The following is a 16,341-nucleotide window of genomic DNA, read 5'->3' as shown; positions in this document are numbered from 1 at the left end:
ATCAATCCCTTTCCCCAAGTGTCCCTGATTACTCTATTTCTTTATGTTGAAAAACTTCAGAATGGGCTGGGTGCGGTGGCTTACACCTGTAATAGGTGGGTAGATTTCTCGAGCCCAGAATTTGGAGACCAACATGGGTAACAAGGTGAAATCCCATCTCTACAAAAAATACAAAAAAAAATTAGCTGGGAGTGGTGGCACACACTTGTAGTCCCAGCTACTCAGGAGGCTGAGGTGGGAGGATTGGTTGAGCCTGGGGGGTGGAGGCTGCAGTGAGCTGTAATTGTGCCACTGCACTCCAGCATGGGCGACAGAGTGAGACTCTGTCTCAAAAAACAAACAAATAAACAACAACAAAAAATACCTCAAAATGGTACCCTCCCTATATCTAAAATGATTCCTATTTATATTTTAACTATAAATTACCTGATGAATACATAATCAGCCCTTTTTTCAAAAGATAGCATACTTATAGGCAGCAGACACCAACCTTTTTGGCAACAGGGACCAGTTTTAAGGAAGACAATTTTTCCATGGAAGGAGTGAGAGGGCACACAACCTAGATCCCTCGCGTCTGCAGTTTACAATAGGGTCTGCGCTTCTGCGACAATCTAATGCCACCACTGATCTGACAAGCAGTAGAGCTCAGGAGGTAATGCTCACTCCCCCGCCCTCCCTCCCCCCTCCCCATGGCCACTCACCTCCTGCTGTGATGCCCGGTTCCTAACAGGCCCCAGACCGGTAGCGGTCCACAAGCCCAGGGGTTGGGGACCCCCGCTTATAGGTAGAAAAATAAACATTTTCATAAAACAGCATTATATTAGGAGAGTGTTCTGAAAGAGCCAAAGAGGTTTAAAAATGAATTCATGGTACTTGATCTTTTTTCATTTATTATCTACCAAATAAAAATAAAGAGAGATAGACTTGTCCTTCTACACATGGCAAGTTTTTGTAATTTGAAGAGTATAATATATTTAAAAAATATTTTCAGGCACATCCCTGCAATTGTTTTGGTTTAGGCTTTATTAATTGTATTTACAAACACAATTTTTAAGAAAGGTTGACAGTGACTGGTACAAGCAAGAAATTAAGATTCTCTGCAAACTCATATTCCGATTACTCTCAAACCTGGCATGTGACATCCACAGTATTAAACCAAAAACCTCCCAGAATTGTTCATTTTAAATGTAATGCTTTACTCATTAAAAATATACATGCATATCTTTTAAAAAATACGGAGAAATCAGGGACTGTATTTGAAAACATGGTTCACAACAGATGTAAATATCTATTAATAATGGGCTACGGAATGATCTCTAAGAATACTGAACAGCATACAGAGTATAGCCACTTGTGCACACGTGTGTGTGTGTGTGTGTGTGTGTGACAGAGAGAGAGAGAGAGAGAGAGAGAGAGAGAGAGAGACAGGGTCTCGCTCTCCCCTGTTATTTCAGTCAAGTTTTTCTACCAGTTACATTCTTAAGAGAACCTCTCCTTTTAAGAACTGCATCTTAGCACAGTGGCTCACACCTATAATTACAGCACTTTGGGAGGCTGAGATAGGAGGATCACTTGAGGCCAAGAGCTTGAGATCAGCCTGAGCAACAGGCTGTGAGATTCTATACAGTACTTAGGGACTACTCAAAGGTCACTTGCAGGTTTATGACTCCACCTGTCATCCATGCAACAAGTATTTATTGTAAGCCTACTATACATACTGTTCTCGGTGATGGCAGATGTAGCAGTAAATAAGACAAAACAAAGCCCTTGTTTTCACAGAGCATCCATAATGGTAACGGGAGAAAAGGAAATAAAAACATATGTCAAGAAAAAAAACAACAGTAATTTTATATAAAATAATGACATTCGTCTTTGTGTTAAAGATAGATATACTGAGCAAACCTTTTACTTATGCTGTTATTTAATTGGTATCTTGAAAGGTACCAACTGCCTCTCAATCACCAAATTAAACAGAATGTTCTCAGTCTCCATTTTCCTCATATTCCTCTAAGCATCTGATACTGCTGACCACCTTCATTTTGAAACTCTAATGGTTTGCATGACAAATTTCCTATTCTGGTTCTTTTTTTTTTTTTTTTTTTGGGACAGAGTCTCGCTCTGTCGCCCAGGCTGTAGTGCAGTGGCGCGATCTCGGCTCACTGCGAGCTCCGCCTGCCGGGTTCACGCCATTCTCCTGCCTCAGGCTCCTGAATAGCTGGGACTACACGTGCCCCCCACCACGCCTGGCTAATTTCTTTGTATTTTTAGTAAAGACGGGGTTTTACCATGTTAGCCAGGATGGTCTTGATCTCCTGACCTCGTGATCCACCCGCCTCAGCCTCCCAAAGTGCTAGGATTACAGGCATGAGCGACCGCACCCGGCCTCTGGTTCTTATCTTTTCACATTAGTGTGACATTAACATAAGCTACACAGTCACATCTAGGATTTGAGACCATCCCCATCCAACGAAAGGAAACGGATTTAATTGATGTGGAAATTGGACAGCACCTAGAGAAAAGTTTTCACTTTGTTCTTAATTTCCAATAGTTTTTAGAATATTATCAATGTAATTACATTTATTCAATGCACTAGAGAGTAACAACATCAATAAGCACCTGTACAAAATGTTACATTTTATAAAACCCTTTCGCATTTACTTCATTTAATCCTCATAAAATGATAATAACCCTATAATAGTTGCACATTAAAAACAAAGTCTTGCTTTTCAGAATGACTTCACTAAAAAACTAGACTGAAATAGTATTCTTTATTTTTCCTTTAATATTTGGAAACTACCTTAAAGTATAATGAAAAACATAAGAAACATCTTAATCCCAATATTCAAAAATAACATTTGCTAACATTTTGCTACATTGAACATTTCTTCCATCCCATCCCTATTAACTTTAATAATTTTTAATTGCTTCATACTAACTAGAATATTAATAGTCTGTAAAAAAGAAGTTTGTTTTTTATTTAAAAATAAATAATCCAGGTGGGGGACCATACTGATTGAACTGACTGTGAGGTCAACTCAAACAATTTTTATAATTTTTTAAGTTGTAGTTTTAGAGTTACAGGTAGAAAAAGAAATGAAGCATATTTATTCAATAAATGTTTACATGTGCAAAGCAACACAAACAAAAATTATGTACATGAAGACAATTAGATTCTCACCTGTTCAATCTCCTTGGTTTTTGATGCTATTGCTTTAGAGCGAGTGGTTAGCTGACTATCTTCAAATAATTCTATCCCATGTGTTGTGTTTGACTCAGGTTCCTCTGGCTGGTCAGTAAACAATGGTGCTGTGGATCCCGCCTTGAAAAGGAATTAGAAATCTTTAATTATTTTCTTTAAAAACATAGGGCATTTCAGATGGTTGTGTATAGGCACTAACTGGCAAATTGTATTAAGTGCTAGATTTAACATGTTTTAAGAAAAAGAAAACTCTCTCCGTTTCACTATGCATAATGAGCATATGTGAAATGGATTAAAGAGGAAATGACTGCTACTTTTTTTTTTTTTTTTTAATATGGAACACTTCATGAATTTGCGTGCCATCCTTGCGCAGGGGCCATGCTAATCTTCTGTTTCATTCCAATTTTTAGTGTATGTGCTGCCAAAGCAAGTGAGACTGTTACTTTTTAAATTTTAGGTAAGACAAAGCCTCTAGGCCTATTCGATTCCAAAATATTATTTCACATTATATTAAGATACAGATAAAAAATTCTTGTCCCATGACTATTCCTTAAGTGATCAGTTTACGAAATACTGAGAAGAAAAAGTCCAAATGGAAGTGAGAGGTGTTGTACACACATAAAGAAATATACTTAAAGGAAATATGAGAAAAGGCTGTATTTTTAGAAGTTAAATCACCTTGCTCCTGTAGCCTAACAATTCACTGAAATCATTAAAAAGAAAACCCCACAAATCAATAATGATCACTTCAGTTTTAGACCAATTGAAAAACGAATAAGTATACTGTGAATTATGTCTAAAACAGTCAGGTGGGGGATTAAATATTGGAACACATATATGCATAGACTATCTCTGGAAGGACACTACAGAAAAAAATTATCAAAGGAGTTGTTACAACAGTAACAACTTAGAAGCAGCAGCAAAGAAGAGCCACATTGTAAATACTTTGGTGCCATTTGAATTTCTGACACATACATGTATGATCTACCAAAAAAAAAAAAAAAACCCCGAGGCAGGCAGATCACCAGGTCAAGAGATCAAGACCATACTGGCCAACATGGTGAAAACCTGCCTCTACTAAAAATACAAAAATGAGCTGGGCATGGTGGCGGGTGCCTGTAATCCCAGCAAGAGAATCACTTGAACCCGGGAGGCAGAGGTTGCAGTGAGCCAAAATCACGCCAGCGCCACTGCACTCCAGCCTGGCGACAGAGCAAGACACCGTCTCAAAAAACAAACAACCCTAGTTTTTTTACAAGTTTGAGTTACATATGTTAAGGGACTTATACCAAAAGCATAAAAATCATTTAAGAAAAGAATTCCACTAGCAACATTCTTTGTAAATTGCCCAGTCCCCGGTGTTCTGTTACTGCAACACAAAACTAAGACACAGACAATATGTAAACTGGTGAGCAAAGAAAGTACATCAGAGAAGACAGGAGCTTTCAGAAACAAAAAGCAAGTGAAAAAGGGAAAAAAAAAACTGACAGTTAATTTAAAAGAGCTCATTAGTAATTAAATTTATTTCAATTAGATATGTATGTCCAAGGTACTGCAGGGAAAACAAAGCAAGTGTTTGAGATACATTCAACATATATCGCTAGGCAAAAAAATTAAGGTCATCAATGAAATATAAAGTGGCATAAAATTTTACAGTAGGTAGAAAAGTGGAATCAAGATCTTGAGTTGTATTATCTCCAACACTAGTGATTCCAATGAATGAGTATAAATTTGAAAGACAGCCATGGGAGATGGTCATTCTAGACCAGGGACAGAATAAGCACAGACATTGAAGCCAAAAATAACATCCTATATGTGAAAACAACATAAGTCATAAATTTTAAATTTTTCCTCTATAGCAGGAAGTGACCTGTTCTATTGAGACTTTTTTTTTTTTTTTTTTGAGACAAGGTCTTGCTCTGCCACCCAGGCTGGAGTGCAGTGATGCAGTCACAGCTCATTGCAGCCTCAATCATCCAGAAGCAAGATCCTCTCACCTCAGCCTCCTGAACAGCTAGAACTACAGGCACATGCCACCAGGCCCAGCTAATTTTTTATGGATTTTTTTTTTTTGTACAGACGGAGTCCCACTATTTTTGCAGGTGTGAGCCAGTGTACCTGCCCCCCCGTCCCCCTTTCTTTTTTTTTTTTTGAGACAGGGTCTTGCTCTGTCACCCAGCCTGGAGGGCCATGGTGTGATCACAGCTCACTGCAAACTTCAATTCCTGGGCTCAAGTGATCCTCCCACCTTAGCTCCTGAGTAGCTAGGACTAACGGGCCACCACACTCAGCTTTTTTTTTTTTTTTTTTGTAGTGACAAGACCTCAGTACATTGCCCAGGCTGGTCTCCAACTCCTGGCCTCAAACAATCTTCCTGCCTAGGTCTCATCTACCAGGACATTCTAATATCCTTCAAATAATTTTCTTTTCATTCTGACAACCAAAAGAAAACTCTCACAGCTATTTGTTTAAGGACAGCAAATTATATCTCTACAAAACTTGACTGCAACCTTCTTGATGGCTAGGATGGTACCTCAAAAGCAATGTCTGACACAGGTAGATATACAATGCATATTTAGTGAATTTAAATAAACCATAAGAAAACCAGTACAGTATTTTTTTAAGTGTGCCTTAAAACACTAATCCTGAAATACATGCTGTGAAAAAAATTACATAGTCAAAAGTCTGGTAAATTATGCAAACTCTTTCATTATCCTCTTACTGAACACAGATGAACATATTAATAACACATTAAAATCTCTAAAAAGTGCTGAAATATCAAAACAAACCTAACGCTTTTAAACTTAGCAGCTCCCAAATAACCTGGCTACTAGAATCTTTTTTTTTCTTCCTCAGACCATTAAGACCTTTCAGATATGCTGTCAAATACATTGAGAAATGCTGTAGTAGAGCCAAAAAGATGAAAGTATAAAACTGAAAAGTGGCAGGAACCACAACATGCCTGAATATTTAAGTATATAATTGAATTTGCCTTCAATTTCACTGGACTTTCTATAAACTACGTTTTCCCAAACAAATTGCTTAGAACTATAATGATGGCAGCAAGTGAAGATAAGGTGGAAACTTAAGCATTCTATCTATCTCAGCTCATAATAATGAAATTTACACAATTTCTGAAGTACATGAACCATTACTTAAAACGCTCATATAAAATAAAATATTGCCACAATTAAACAGACACGCACATGCGCGTGCACACACACACACACACACACACACACACACACACGGTACTTTGCCAAACTCTTGCTTGGCATCAAAGGTCTTTCCTCTTTCTAGGCTATTCTGTCAAATTAGATATCAATTTACAGGACCAAGGCCAAAATTATATTTCTCAAAAAGCATGGACCACTGAAATGAGTAACTATTTAACAATAGCCTGAGAACAAATTAGCAAAAATATTAATAAGCAAAAGTACAAGAGAAAAATATTAATATGATATGGGACTAAGTTTACAAAAATTATCTCAAAAATTTCCCAAATGCTTTATTTCCAGTATGAAAAAGTATCAATCTAAGTAGAAAAATAGTTTAGAGAATGGGATGAAATTGATGCTGCTGTTCAACATTAATGATATACACAAATAAACATATTATGGTTATCAGTGCTACTCTCACATATCTTGCCTTTGATCCAACAAAAGAACATGTGTGACCTATGACTCAACTTACAGATTTTTTTAGGGTTATTTACTTTTCATTAATTTGAAATCTAGCAAATTCTGAGCAAATTTTAGAGGAAAAAAAAGATGTTTAAAAAGTCTTTCTAGATCCAAAGTCACTCATGGATTATTCAGTGTCAAGATGCATTCAAGAAATGAGAGAACTCAAGTAGAATATTTAAATTTGAGAACAGTAGTGAGCTTTTATAAAAACCTGAGATAAAAAATGATGGGAGAAGGGATGATAAATATACTATTAATGTTCATACATTAATAAAGCCTTGCTAATTGAAGATAACGTAAGTAAAGAAATTATTCTTTTTGGAAGTTTTTGGTTCTATAAAACAAACTACCAATATTCCAAAGCAGCAATTTTGAAGCATAATTGTCAATGATTAATATAGAAACATTATTCTAAATTATTAGAGAAAATAACCAAAATAATCCAATTAAATGTATTACTGAAATGTATTGTTCACGCTTTTAAATAGTGCTGGAAAAGTACCAAGAAGGAACAGCTTGGTGTTTTTGATACATTTACTGGAGAATATGCATAAATATCTATTATTATAGCCACAATAAGGAGGAAACTTTGACCCACTTAAGAACAATTGATATCTAAAAGACAGATCAGCATTTTTAAAAAGAAAGGCTCTATTTGCGTAAGTTCTGACAGGGTTTGTACTTTTTATGAGCAGTGTACATGGTTACTTTGGAAAGGATCTTTTCACTGTATAAAGATGTAGTTAAGTATTATTTTTACATACAATATCAATGCTTGATCCCTTTTATCAAAGAACATTCTATAAAAGTCATTCCAAAAATAAATCAAAAAGCCAGAATGCTCCTTCAAATAAAAATAATTTGTCACGGGACAGATTTTTATATTCTCTACCTGTCAGGTCAAAGAATTCCTATAGTACCAAATCCTGAATCTAAAAGCTTAATTGTGCCCATAAAATTTCTATATTTCCCTTTTAGAGATGTTACCGTTTATACAGAAATTTTTCAGTTCATTTCAAAATATGTTAATACAAACATGTCATAAACCTTTTTCTATGGTCCCAAAAATGTTCCCATCTTTCGGTATTCAAGACTCATCAAGGTCTCAGGTTGCCCAGACAATGAATAATTTTATTACTTGGGATATTTATGAGATAATCTGCATGAAGTATAACAAGCAATATAAATATGGTCCACAATCCAAGGTCAAATTAGATTTCTGTTCTGAATTCACTGGTTTATAACGAGAGGCTTAGCATGATTTCCTAAGATACTTTTAACAGCAAAGCCCATTAAAAGAAGTATATAAGTAATGCATTTTTCTTATACTCCATATTTATACTATTCTTACACCCCAAAACTACTGGAAACATTCAGACAAAGCGTGATTACTGAATTCAGAGTCATTCATATTCAGACTATCATTCTGTGTGGTAATTTTAATACCTGTAATCCATGAGGATATATTTTGAAGTACGGGAATAAACCAAATATTTTTCGCCCATAATTTAAAATCCAGACAAAACTTTCAGATGTGAAACATAAAGGAGACATTATGCCTTACCTCATACTCAGAAATTTCAGGCAAGTTACTTTCATCTGATTTCTCTAGCTTTTCAGCAGCCCACTTGCTTGCAGCCTCAGCAAGTTCCTTTTCAGTTAGCCTACTGGGTTTGTCTAACACCTAATAAAAATAGAAGAACATTTCTGTTACAATTCTCAAGGGCTTTTAAACTTCAAATACACCAAGAAGTACACTCCACTTACATTTAAAATCATATAAGCCTTCAAATTTCTATGGAGAGCAGGTACATTCTTTATTTCCTCCTTCAAAAATATTCAACATGGAATTACTTTAAGTAATTGCTATTCCTTTGGGACATACAGACCAGATCTAATTCTTAATTTCATTTACATAAGACTCTAGAAATTCATCTAAGTAACAAAGCAAAAGACACTGACAATTAACTCATATACTAATTATATTTAGAATATAAAAGACATCATACTGATTTCAACTTTGTGCCTTTAAGCATATTGAATGAAATAAGTAATGTCTAAATTTCAGTAAGGCAAACTCCTAATACAACAGAAACGTACAGATATGCTATTATTACAGTGTACAGTGAGTTACAAAAATCCTACTCCTTACACAAAATTTTTAAACTTAAATTTCATTTTTTGATCCTACTACTAGTTCCTTTATCTAACTGCATACAATACTAAACAAGGTATGGGCTTTGCAGTTATATACAGACCTGGCTTTGAATCGTAGTTTAATGACTTGCTAGGTAGATGACTTTATATGCATAACTTATGACACCATGAGCCTTGGTTTCTTCACTTACAAAATAGGGGTTAATAATGCTCACTTTACAAAGCAGTTGTGAGAATTGAAGGAGGTAATAGATCTGGAAGTAGCTACAATAATGCTTGGTACCTTAGTGTTTCTTTCTTTTCCATATTCACTGATGTGAATCTATTATACTAAAACATATCTGAAAATCAATCAGCCCATGGGCTCAATAGAAAAATAAAGAAAGTAAAATGTCTTTTCTGGATCAGATATAATTCTCCCAGTACTGTTTAAAGGCTTATTTTGTAAATAAGATATGAATTGTAAAGCACAAATTTAAAAATTATTTCCTTAGGGCCATTATGGTAATTCTCTGATTCCATTCTACTTCCTTGGCATACATTTTCATCAGCTTTGCCCTGCCATGCCTAGTTGCATAACCATCTCTTACTTAAAAAACCTTCTATTACTAAGCTTTACTTCTCTAAAGTCACATCACCGATTCCAAATATACCTCTTGTGGATGACAGTGCTGGGCACTGAACTTATGGGGCACTACCATTTATAAAGTGCTTTTATCTATGAACCAAGAAAAGTACTTTAATTAAATAGAATTCCATGAAGGTGATTAGAGAGGCTTTATTATCCCAACTTATAAACTAAAAAACTGAATGATGGTGACCTGCTCAAAGTCACTAATAAATGCTGAGCTGGGACTTAAATCTAGGCTTTTTTGGGAGGGGTGGGGGGAATGGAGTCTCACTCTGTCGCCCAGGCTGAAGTGCAGTGCTGCGATCTTGGCTCACTGCAACCTCTGCCTCCTGGGTTCAAGCGATTCCCCAACCTCAGCCTCCGAAGTAGCTAGGAGTACAAATGCGCACCACCATAACCAGATAATTTTTGTATTTTTAGTAGAGATGGGATTTCACCACGTTGGCCAGGCTGGTCTCAAACTCCTGAGCTCAGGTGATCTGCCTGCCTCAGCCTCCCAAAGTGCTGGGATTACAAGCATGAACCAACGTGCCTGGCTTAGACATTTTTTTAACTGAAAAGGTCATTTGATGTTTTTCTACACCTTGTTAAATTCATCAAATTACTGGCTAGCCATCTATAATATTTACTGGAATATTATAGCAATATATCTATATGAAGTATATTCTACAGCCATTGAGGAAGCTTAAACAGCTCATTCCAAAGCCGTGCCCATATATAAGGTTAAAAAGGTATTATAAGCAATACTTTTATTATTACTCAGTAATAGAAGGTTTTTTTAAAAGCTAGTTAGAAGAAGAAAACACATATACAAACACAAATATATCCAAGAAAGTTGTTTTTTTTTTTTTTTCAGGGGGTGAGGGGGCATACCTATTTAACAGAAAATTAAAGAGCAAAAACAATTATATGACTTCTCTCTAGCACAGAATGAAGCGGCTGGGCGTAGTGGCTCATACCTGTAATCCCAGCACTTTGGGAGGCTGAGGCGGGCGGATCACCCGAGGTCAAGGAGTGCGAGACCAGACCAGCCTGGCCAACACGGTGAAACCCCATCTCTACTACAAATACAGAAATCAGCCGGGTGTGGTGGCAGGCGCCTGTAATCCCAGCTACTTGGGTGGTTGAAGCAGGAGAATTGCTTGAACCTGGGAGGTGGAGGTTGCAGTGAGCCGAGATTATGCCACTGCACTCCAGCCTGGATGACAGAGTGAAACTCCATTCTGCCCTTCAGAAAGAATGAAGCAAAAGCCTACTATAACTTATTGTCATTCTGTCTGCACATTCGAAAACCTACCATTTGAAACTATCAAACTCTGAAAAAGTATCCCAATATATGGGCAGCCATAATGTTACATCAAAGAGTTCACCAAATCAGGAAATCTACCTGATAAAGCTCCCCACAGCTACCATGTGACCTTGGGCAAATCAAAGAGGGCGCTATCTTCCGAATACATAAAATAACTATGGATCTAATATTGTGATATTTTGATTCCATTTTAAGATTTTATAGCCTGGCTAGGCTCATGCCTGTAATCCTAGCACTTTAGGAGGCCAAGGTGGGAGGATCATTTGAGACCAGGAATTTGAAACCAGGCTGGGCAACATAGCAAGACCCCATCTCTATTTTTATATACAAAAAAAAAAAAAAAAGACTTTACGGTCTGTGAAAAAAAAATGCAAACATTTACATCAGGGGCATCCAATCTTTGGCTTCCCTGGGCCACATTAGAAGAACTGTCTTGGACCACACATAGAATATACTAACACTAAGAACAGCTGATGAGCTTAAAAAAAAAAAAAAGGAAAAAATCACGTAATGTTTTAAGAAAGTTTAGGAATTTGTGTTGGGCTGCATTCAAAGCCATCCTGGGCCACAATTGTATGTAGATCAAGCTTGATCTACATGAAACTATCAGACAAAAGAAGTTAAAAATCCAACATGGTTGTTTTCCACTAAACATTTTAACATGTAGCACAAAACTCTATGTTGTAACTTACATTCAGATAGCAGTATATTTCAGAGAAAATATTTCATATATAATAATTTGAATTTTTGTAGTGACTTTGATAGGCAGGTACTATTTACTCTTCTTTCATCTATTACCTGACATGAAAACCAAGGCAGTCTTCCAGGTGGGTAAAGCACCCTTGATATGATTAAGACAGAACCATAATCCAATTGGTCTTTGCTATTCAAAATCCAGAATCCCAGAACCCTCAGACTTCTGGGAAAGTTCCAAAGATACAAGTTGTCACAAAGAAGTTTTTTTCCTTCTGAGGCAGGGAAGCAGCTGCCCCCCAGTACCCAGTATAGACCGCTAGGTGATATCTACTCTTCCTGAAAAGCCAAAAAGTATAAAAGGCAGAACGAAAAGAAGTAAAGCAGATAACAGATGTAACAACTGTTATGGCTAAGAGAAAGGGTATGATATCTGTGAAGAGAACTTCTAACTGGAGAGAACAGAAGGAAACAGCAACTTGTCAAGTTTTTAATTTCTGAGGATTTATGTTTTGAGATGCTAGAAAGGTAGGAAGGAGAAGAATGACATAGTGAGGGGTAGCTATGTCCTTAAGAAATTAATAACTTCTGAGCCCTCACTCTACTATAGAATAGAGATACGTACCTACTACCATAAGATTTCTGTATGAATTAATAAGAGAAAAAATACACCATATATGTTAGGTCTCTGCCTACACTTCCAACTCCCCAAATAAAAGCACAATCCACCAGATATAACCCATCCAACCTGGTTATGGTCAAGATGAGAACATGGGTTGCAGCAATAAGTACTAAATTTGGCATAGATTGTGTTAAAAATTCAATGAGAAAACTGCCCATTTTTCTCATAGAAAATAGCAAACTCGGGTGCTATTTTCAAGCTGTGGTTACTTAAAATGTAAGGGGTTTTGTTTTTTGCTTTTTTGAGACAGATCTCGCTCTGTCACCCAGGCTGAAGTGCAGTGACGTGATCTCAGCTCACTGCAACCTCCGCCTCCCGGATTCAAGCAATTCTCCTGCCTTGGCCTCCCAAGTACCTGGGACTACAGGCACATGCCACCACACCCGGCTAATTCTTTGTGTTTTTTTGTTTGTTTGTTTTTGTTTTGAGACGGAGTCTCACTCTGTTACCAGGCTGGAGTGCAGTGGCGTGATCTCGGCTCACTGCAAGTTCCGCCTCCTAAGTTCAAGCCATTCCCCTGCCTCAGCCTCCTGAGTAGCTGGGACTACAGGCGCCCGCCACCATGGCCGGCTAATTTTTTTGTATTTTTAGTAGAGACGGGGTTTCACCATGTTGGCCAGGATGGTCTCGATCTCTTGACCTCGTGATCCGCCTGCCTCGGCCTCCCAAAGTGCTAGGATTACAGGCATGAGCCACTACACCCAGCCAATTCTTTGTATTTTTAGTAGAGACAGGGCTTCACTGTGTTAGCCAGGATGGTCTCGACCTCCTCACCTCGTTGATCCACCCGCCTCAGCCTCCCAAAGTGCTGGGATTACAGGTGTGAGCCACCGTGCCCGGCCTGTTTTTATTTTTCAGAGACAGCGTCTTGCTCTGTCGCCCAGGCTAGAGTGAAGTGGTGCAATCATAGCTCACTGCTGGCTCAACCTCCTGGGCTCAAGTGATCCTCTCACCTCAGCCTCCTGAATAGCTAGGACTACAGGTGCATGCCACCACGTCTGGCTAATTTTTAATTTTTAAAATAAAGTCTTGCTATGTTACCGAGGCTAGTTGTGAACTCCAGGCCTCAAGCAATTCCCCCATCTCATGAAGGGGTGGCCTGCCCCTCCACACCTGTGGGTATATCTCGTCAGGTGGGACGAGAGACTGAGAAAAGAAATAAGACACAGAGACAAAGTATAGAGAAAGAAAAGTGGGCCCAGGGGACCGGCGCTCAGCACACCAAGGACCTGCACTGGCACCGGTCTCTGAGTTCCCTCAGTTTTTATTATTATTTTCACTATCTCAGCAAGAGGAATGAAGTAGGAGAGCAGGGTGATAATAGGGAGAAGGTCAGCAAGAAAACATGTGAGCAAAGGAATCTGCGTCACAATTAAGTTCAAGGGGAGGTACTATGCCTGGATGTGCACATAGGCCAGATTTATGTTTCTCTCCGCCCAAACATCTCAGTGGAGTAAAGAATAACAAAGCAGCATTGCTGCCAACATGTCTCGCCTCCCGCCACAGGGCGGTTTTTCTCCTATCTCAGAATTGAACAAATGTACAATCGGGTTTTATACCAAGACATTCAGTTCCCAGGGGCAGGCAGGAGACAGTGGCCTTCCTCTATCTCAACTGCAAGAGGCTTTCCTCTTTTAATAATCCACCTCAGCACAGACCCTTTACGGGTGTCGGGCTGGGGGAAGGTCAGGTCTTTCTCATCCCACAAGGCCATATTTCAGACTATCACATGGGGAGAAACCTTGGACAATACCCGGCTTTCCAGGGCAGAGGTCCCTGCGGCTTTCCACAGTGCATTGTGCCCCTGGTTTATCGAGACTGGAGAATGGCGATGACTTTTACCAAGCATACTGCTTGTAAACATTTTGTTAACAACGCACATCCTGCATAGCCCTAAATCCCTTAAACCTTGATTCCATACAACACATGTTTTTGTGAGCTCAAGGTTGGGGCAAAGTTACAGATTAACAGCATCTCAGGGCAAAGCAATTGTTCAGGGTACAGGTCAAAATGGAGTTTCTTATGTCTTCCCTTTCTACAAAGACACAGTAACAGTCTGATCTCTCTTTCTTTTCCCTACTATCTCAGTCTCTCAAAGTCCTGGGATTACAGGCATGAGCCACCACACCCAGCCAAAAATTTAAGTTTTTAAATGCAGCAAATTAGCTCCCTTGGCATAACAGTAAAGAATAAAAGCATCTGTACTAGTCAGTCCATCTCAATTTGTAATTCTTCTTTAAAGTGATTTTAGAAATATAACAAACCTTTGATGAAGAAACTGCTGAACCACTTGAGGGTGAAGTATCTCTTGATGTTTTCAAAGACTGGACAGGCCTCTCTTTATCTATATAAGAAAACATAAGATGTAATTTTTTTCTAGCTAATTTGTTTTCGATAAAGTAATTTTTAATGGAATTAATGGGGGGTCATACACTTATTTTAGTACTAAAACTTTTCATTACATTACTACATTAAATAGGTTAATAGCTAAAACTACCTCTCAGAGGCTGAGCACCATCAACAATCTGAAATAACCTGGAACCAAAGGATATCACAGAAGCCAGTCTAGGCCACAGCACTGCCAGTAAGGAAACATGGAGCCACAGAGACTTCAAGAAAGGCAAAACATATTTTAAAACCATGAATGCTACTTCTTCCATGCTCCTAAATGCTAATTTTTGATATATCACAATAAAAATACAAAGGTAGTTATTATATAGATACCAAGGAGAACTAGTTAATCAAGGGGTAGGTCAAGGAGGATCTACATAGGAACTTTAGCAAATATTCCTGAAATGTTTAGACAGTTTTAAACATAAAGTTAGAAAGCTATAATTCAGAGCATTAATCAGTGCCTAGCATTAATGAATGCCCAAATATTTGTTAAATGGTTAAAAATAAACCTGTATGAGATAAAGTCACTAATCTTTACCTTTAGTCACTTTACTCACATAGTGCTGTATGTATATCATTTTTTATAGAAACTTGAGCCAGAAAATACATTTAAACAATATTACTTTAGCAGGTTCAACAACTCCCTAAAAGATAGGTTTAGTTAAATATACTCTTGAAAATTAGTAACAGTGAGCTGCTACAGAAAAACATTTCATTGTCTATATGTGTCAAATATATAATCCTCTGCCCTTTGTTGCTAGAAAAACTAACAAAATTAATAACATGAGAAGAGAAAGTGGCATAAAATTTGGAGTCACACAGAAGCTGGTCGAGACTGGACAGTGGATTAACAGCAAAGCAGTCAAGAGCAAAAGCAGAGATAAAACGACTTTGAAACTGAGGCAAAGCCAGCTTCAGTCAAAAAGCCTCTTAAGCTCTTCCTGCCACAGCCAAGATAGATAAGTAAGGTCCTGGAGGCTCAAAGGCTTCCAACCACCTAGGAAAGTGGTGAATAACACCTTTCTAATGTCCTACAGACCCAAAACGCTTTCTTTAGCCCAGTGGTTCTTAACTGAGGACAATTTTGCACCGCCCCTCTACAGACATTGGTAGTATGTGCAGATATTTTTGACTGTCACAAGTGGGAGAGGGCTACTGGCATATATTTAGTAGAAAACAGGGAGGCTGGCAAATATCCTGCTATGGGGGACACCCCAACAACAAAGAATTAACTGGCCTTACATGTCAATTGTGCAGAGGTTGAGGACTCCTGCCCTAGGCTGAGTATTCCAATTTTTAAGCTCCAACAGCCTGAGAACGATACAGCCCTAGTGTCTTTTAACTTGTGGTACTACAAGAGGCTTTCACCGTAAGCCACTTTAAAAGTTCTTGTAGACCTTAAAACTCAAAAGAACCACCACTGTATCCCAAATGGCCAAGAATATGATTTACTTAAGTCATTCCTTATTGTATTTCCATTGCATGTGGCAAATTTCACACTGTAGTGTGATAGTGTCAGTGTATCCCATTACACCAAAAGCTCCCAGAGGAACAAGTGCTATAGCTTATTCATTTCCAAATATCTGTGGC

At 38.0% G+C, this 16,341-nt stretch overlaps 1 protein-coding gene and 1 non-coding gene across 23 annotated transcripts in view; both read right to left on the bottom strand.

The window, feature by feature from the left end:
* Positions 1-16,341, bottom strand: part of PPHLN1 (periphilin 1) — a 125,322-nt gene that overhangs the window by 46,892 nt on the left and 62,089 nt on the right. For 20 of the 22 annotated variants that reach the window (XM_030822656.1, XM_030822658.1, XM_030822648.1 and 17 more), the window contains 3 exons: positions 14,622-14,701; positions 8,450-8,569; positions 3,179-3,319 (listed from right to left, as the gene is read on the bottom strand). In XM_030822656.1, coding sequence (XP_030678516.1) covers positions 3,179-3,319; positions 8,450-8,569; positions 14,622-14,701 — 341 coding nt within the window. Of the gene's footprint in view, positions 1-3,166; positions 3,320-8,449; positions 8,570-14,621; positions 14,702-16,341 lie in introns of those variants that run through there. The other 2 variants (XM_030822666.1, XM_030822667.1) reach the window with 1 other exon arrangement.
* LOC115837488 lies at positions 3,528-3,629 on the bottom strand. The gene has a single exon (XR_004032520.1). It is a non-coding gene; the product is annotated as a U6 spliceosomal RNA (small nuclear RNA).

The sequence above is a fragment of the Nomascus leucogenys genome, chromosome 11 (genome assembly GCF_006542625.1).
Source record: "Nomascus leucogenys isolate Asia chromosome 11, Asia_NLE_v1, whole genome shotgun sequence".
NCBI classification, from domain to species: Eukaryota; Metazoa; Chordata; class Mammalia; order Primates; family Hylobatidae; genus Nomascus; species Nomascus leucogenys.
This window is presented reverse-complemented; position numbering and strand designations above follow the sequence as displayed.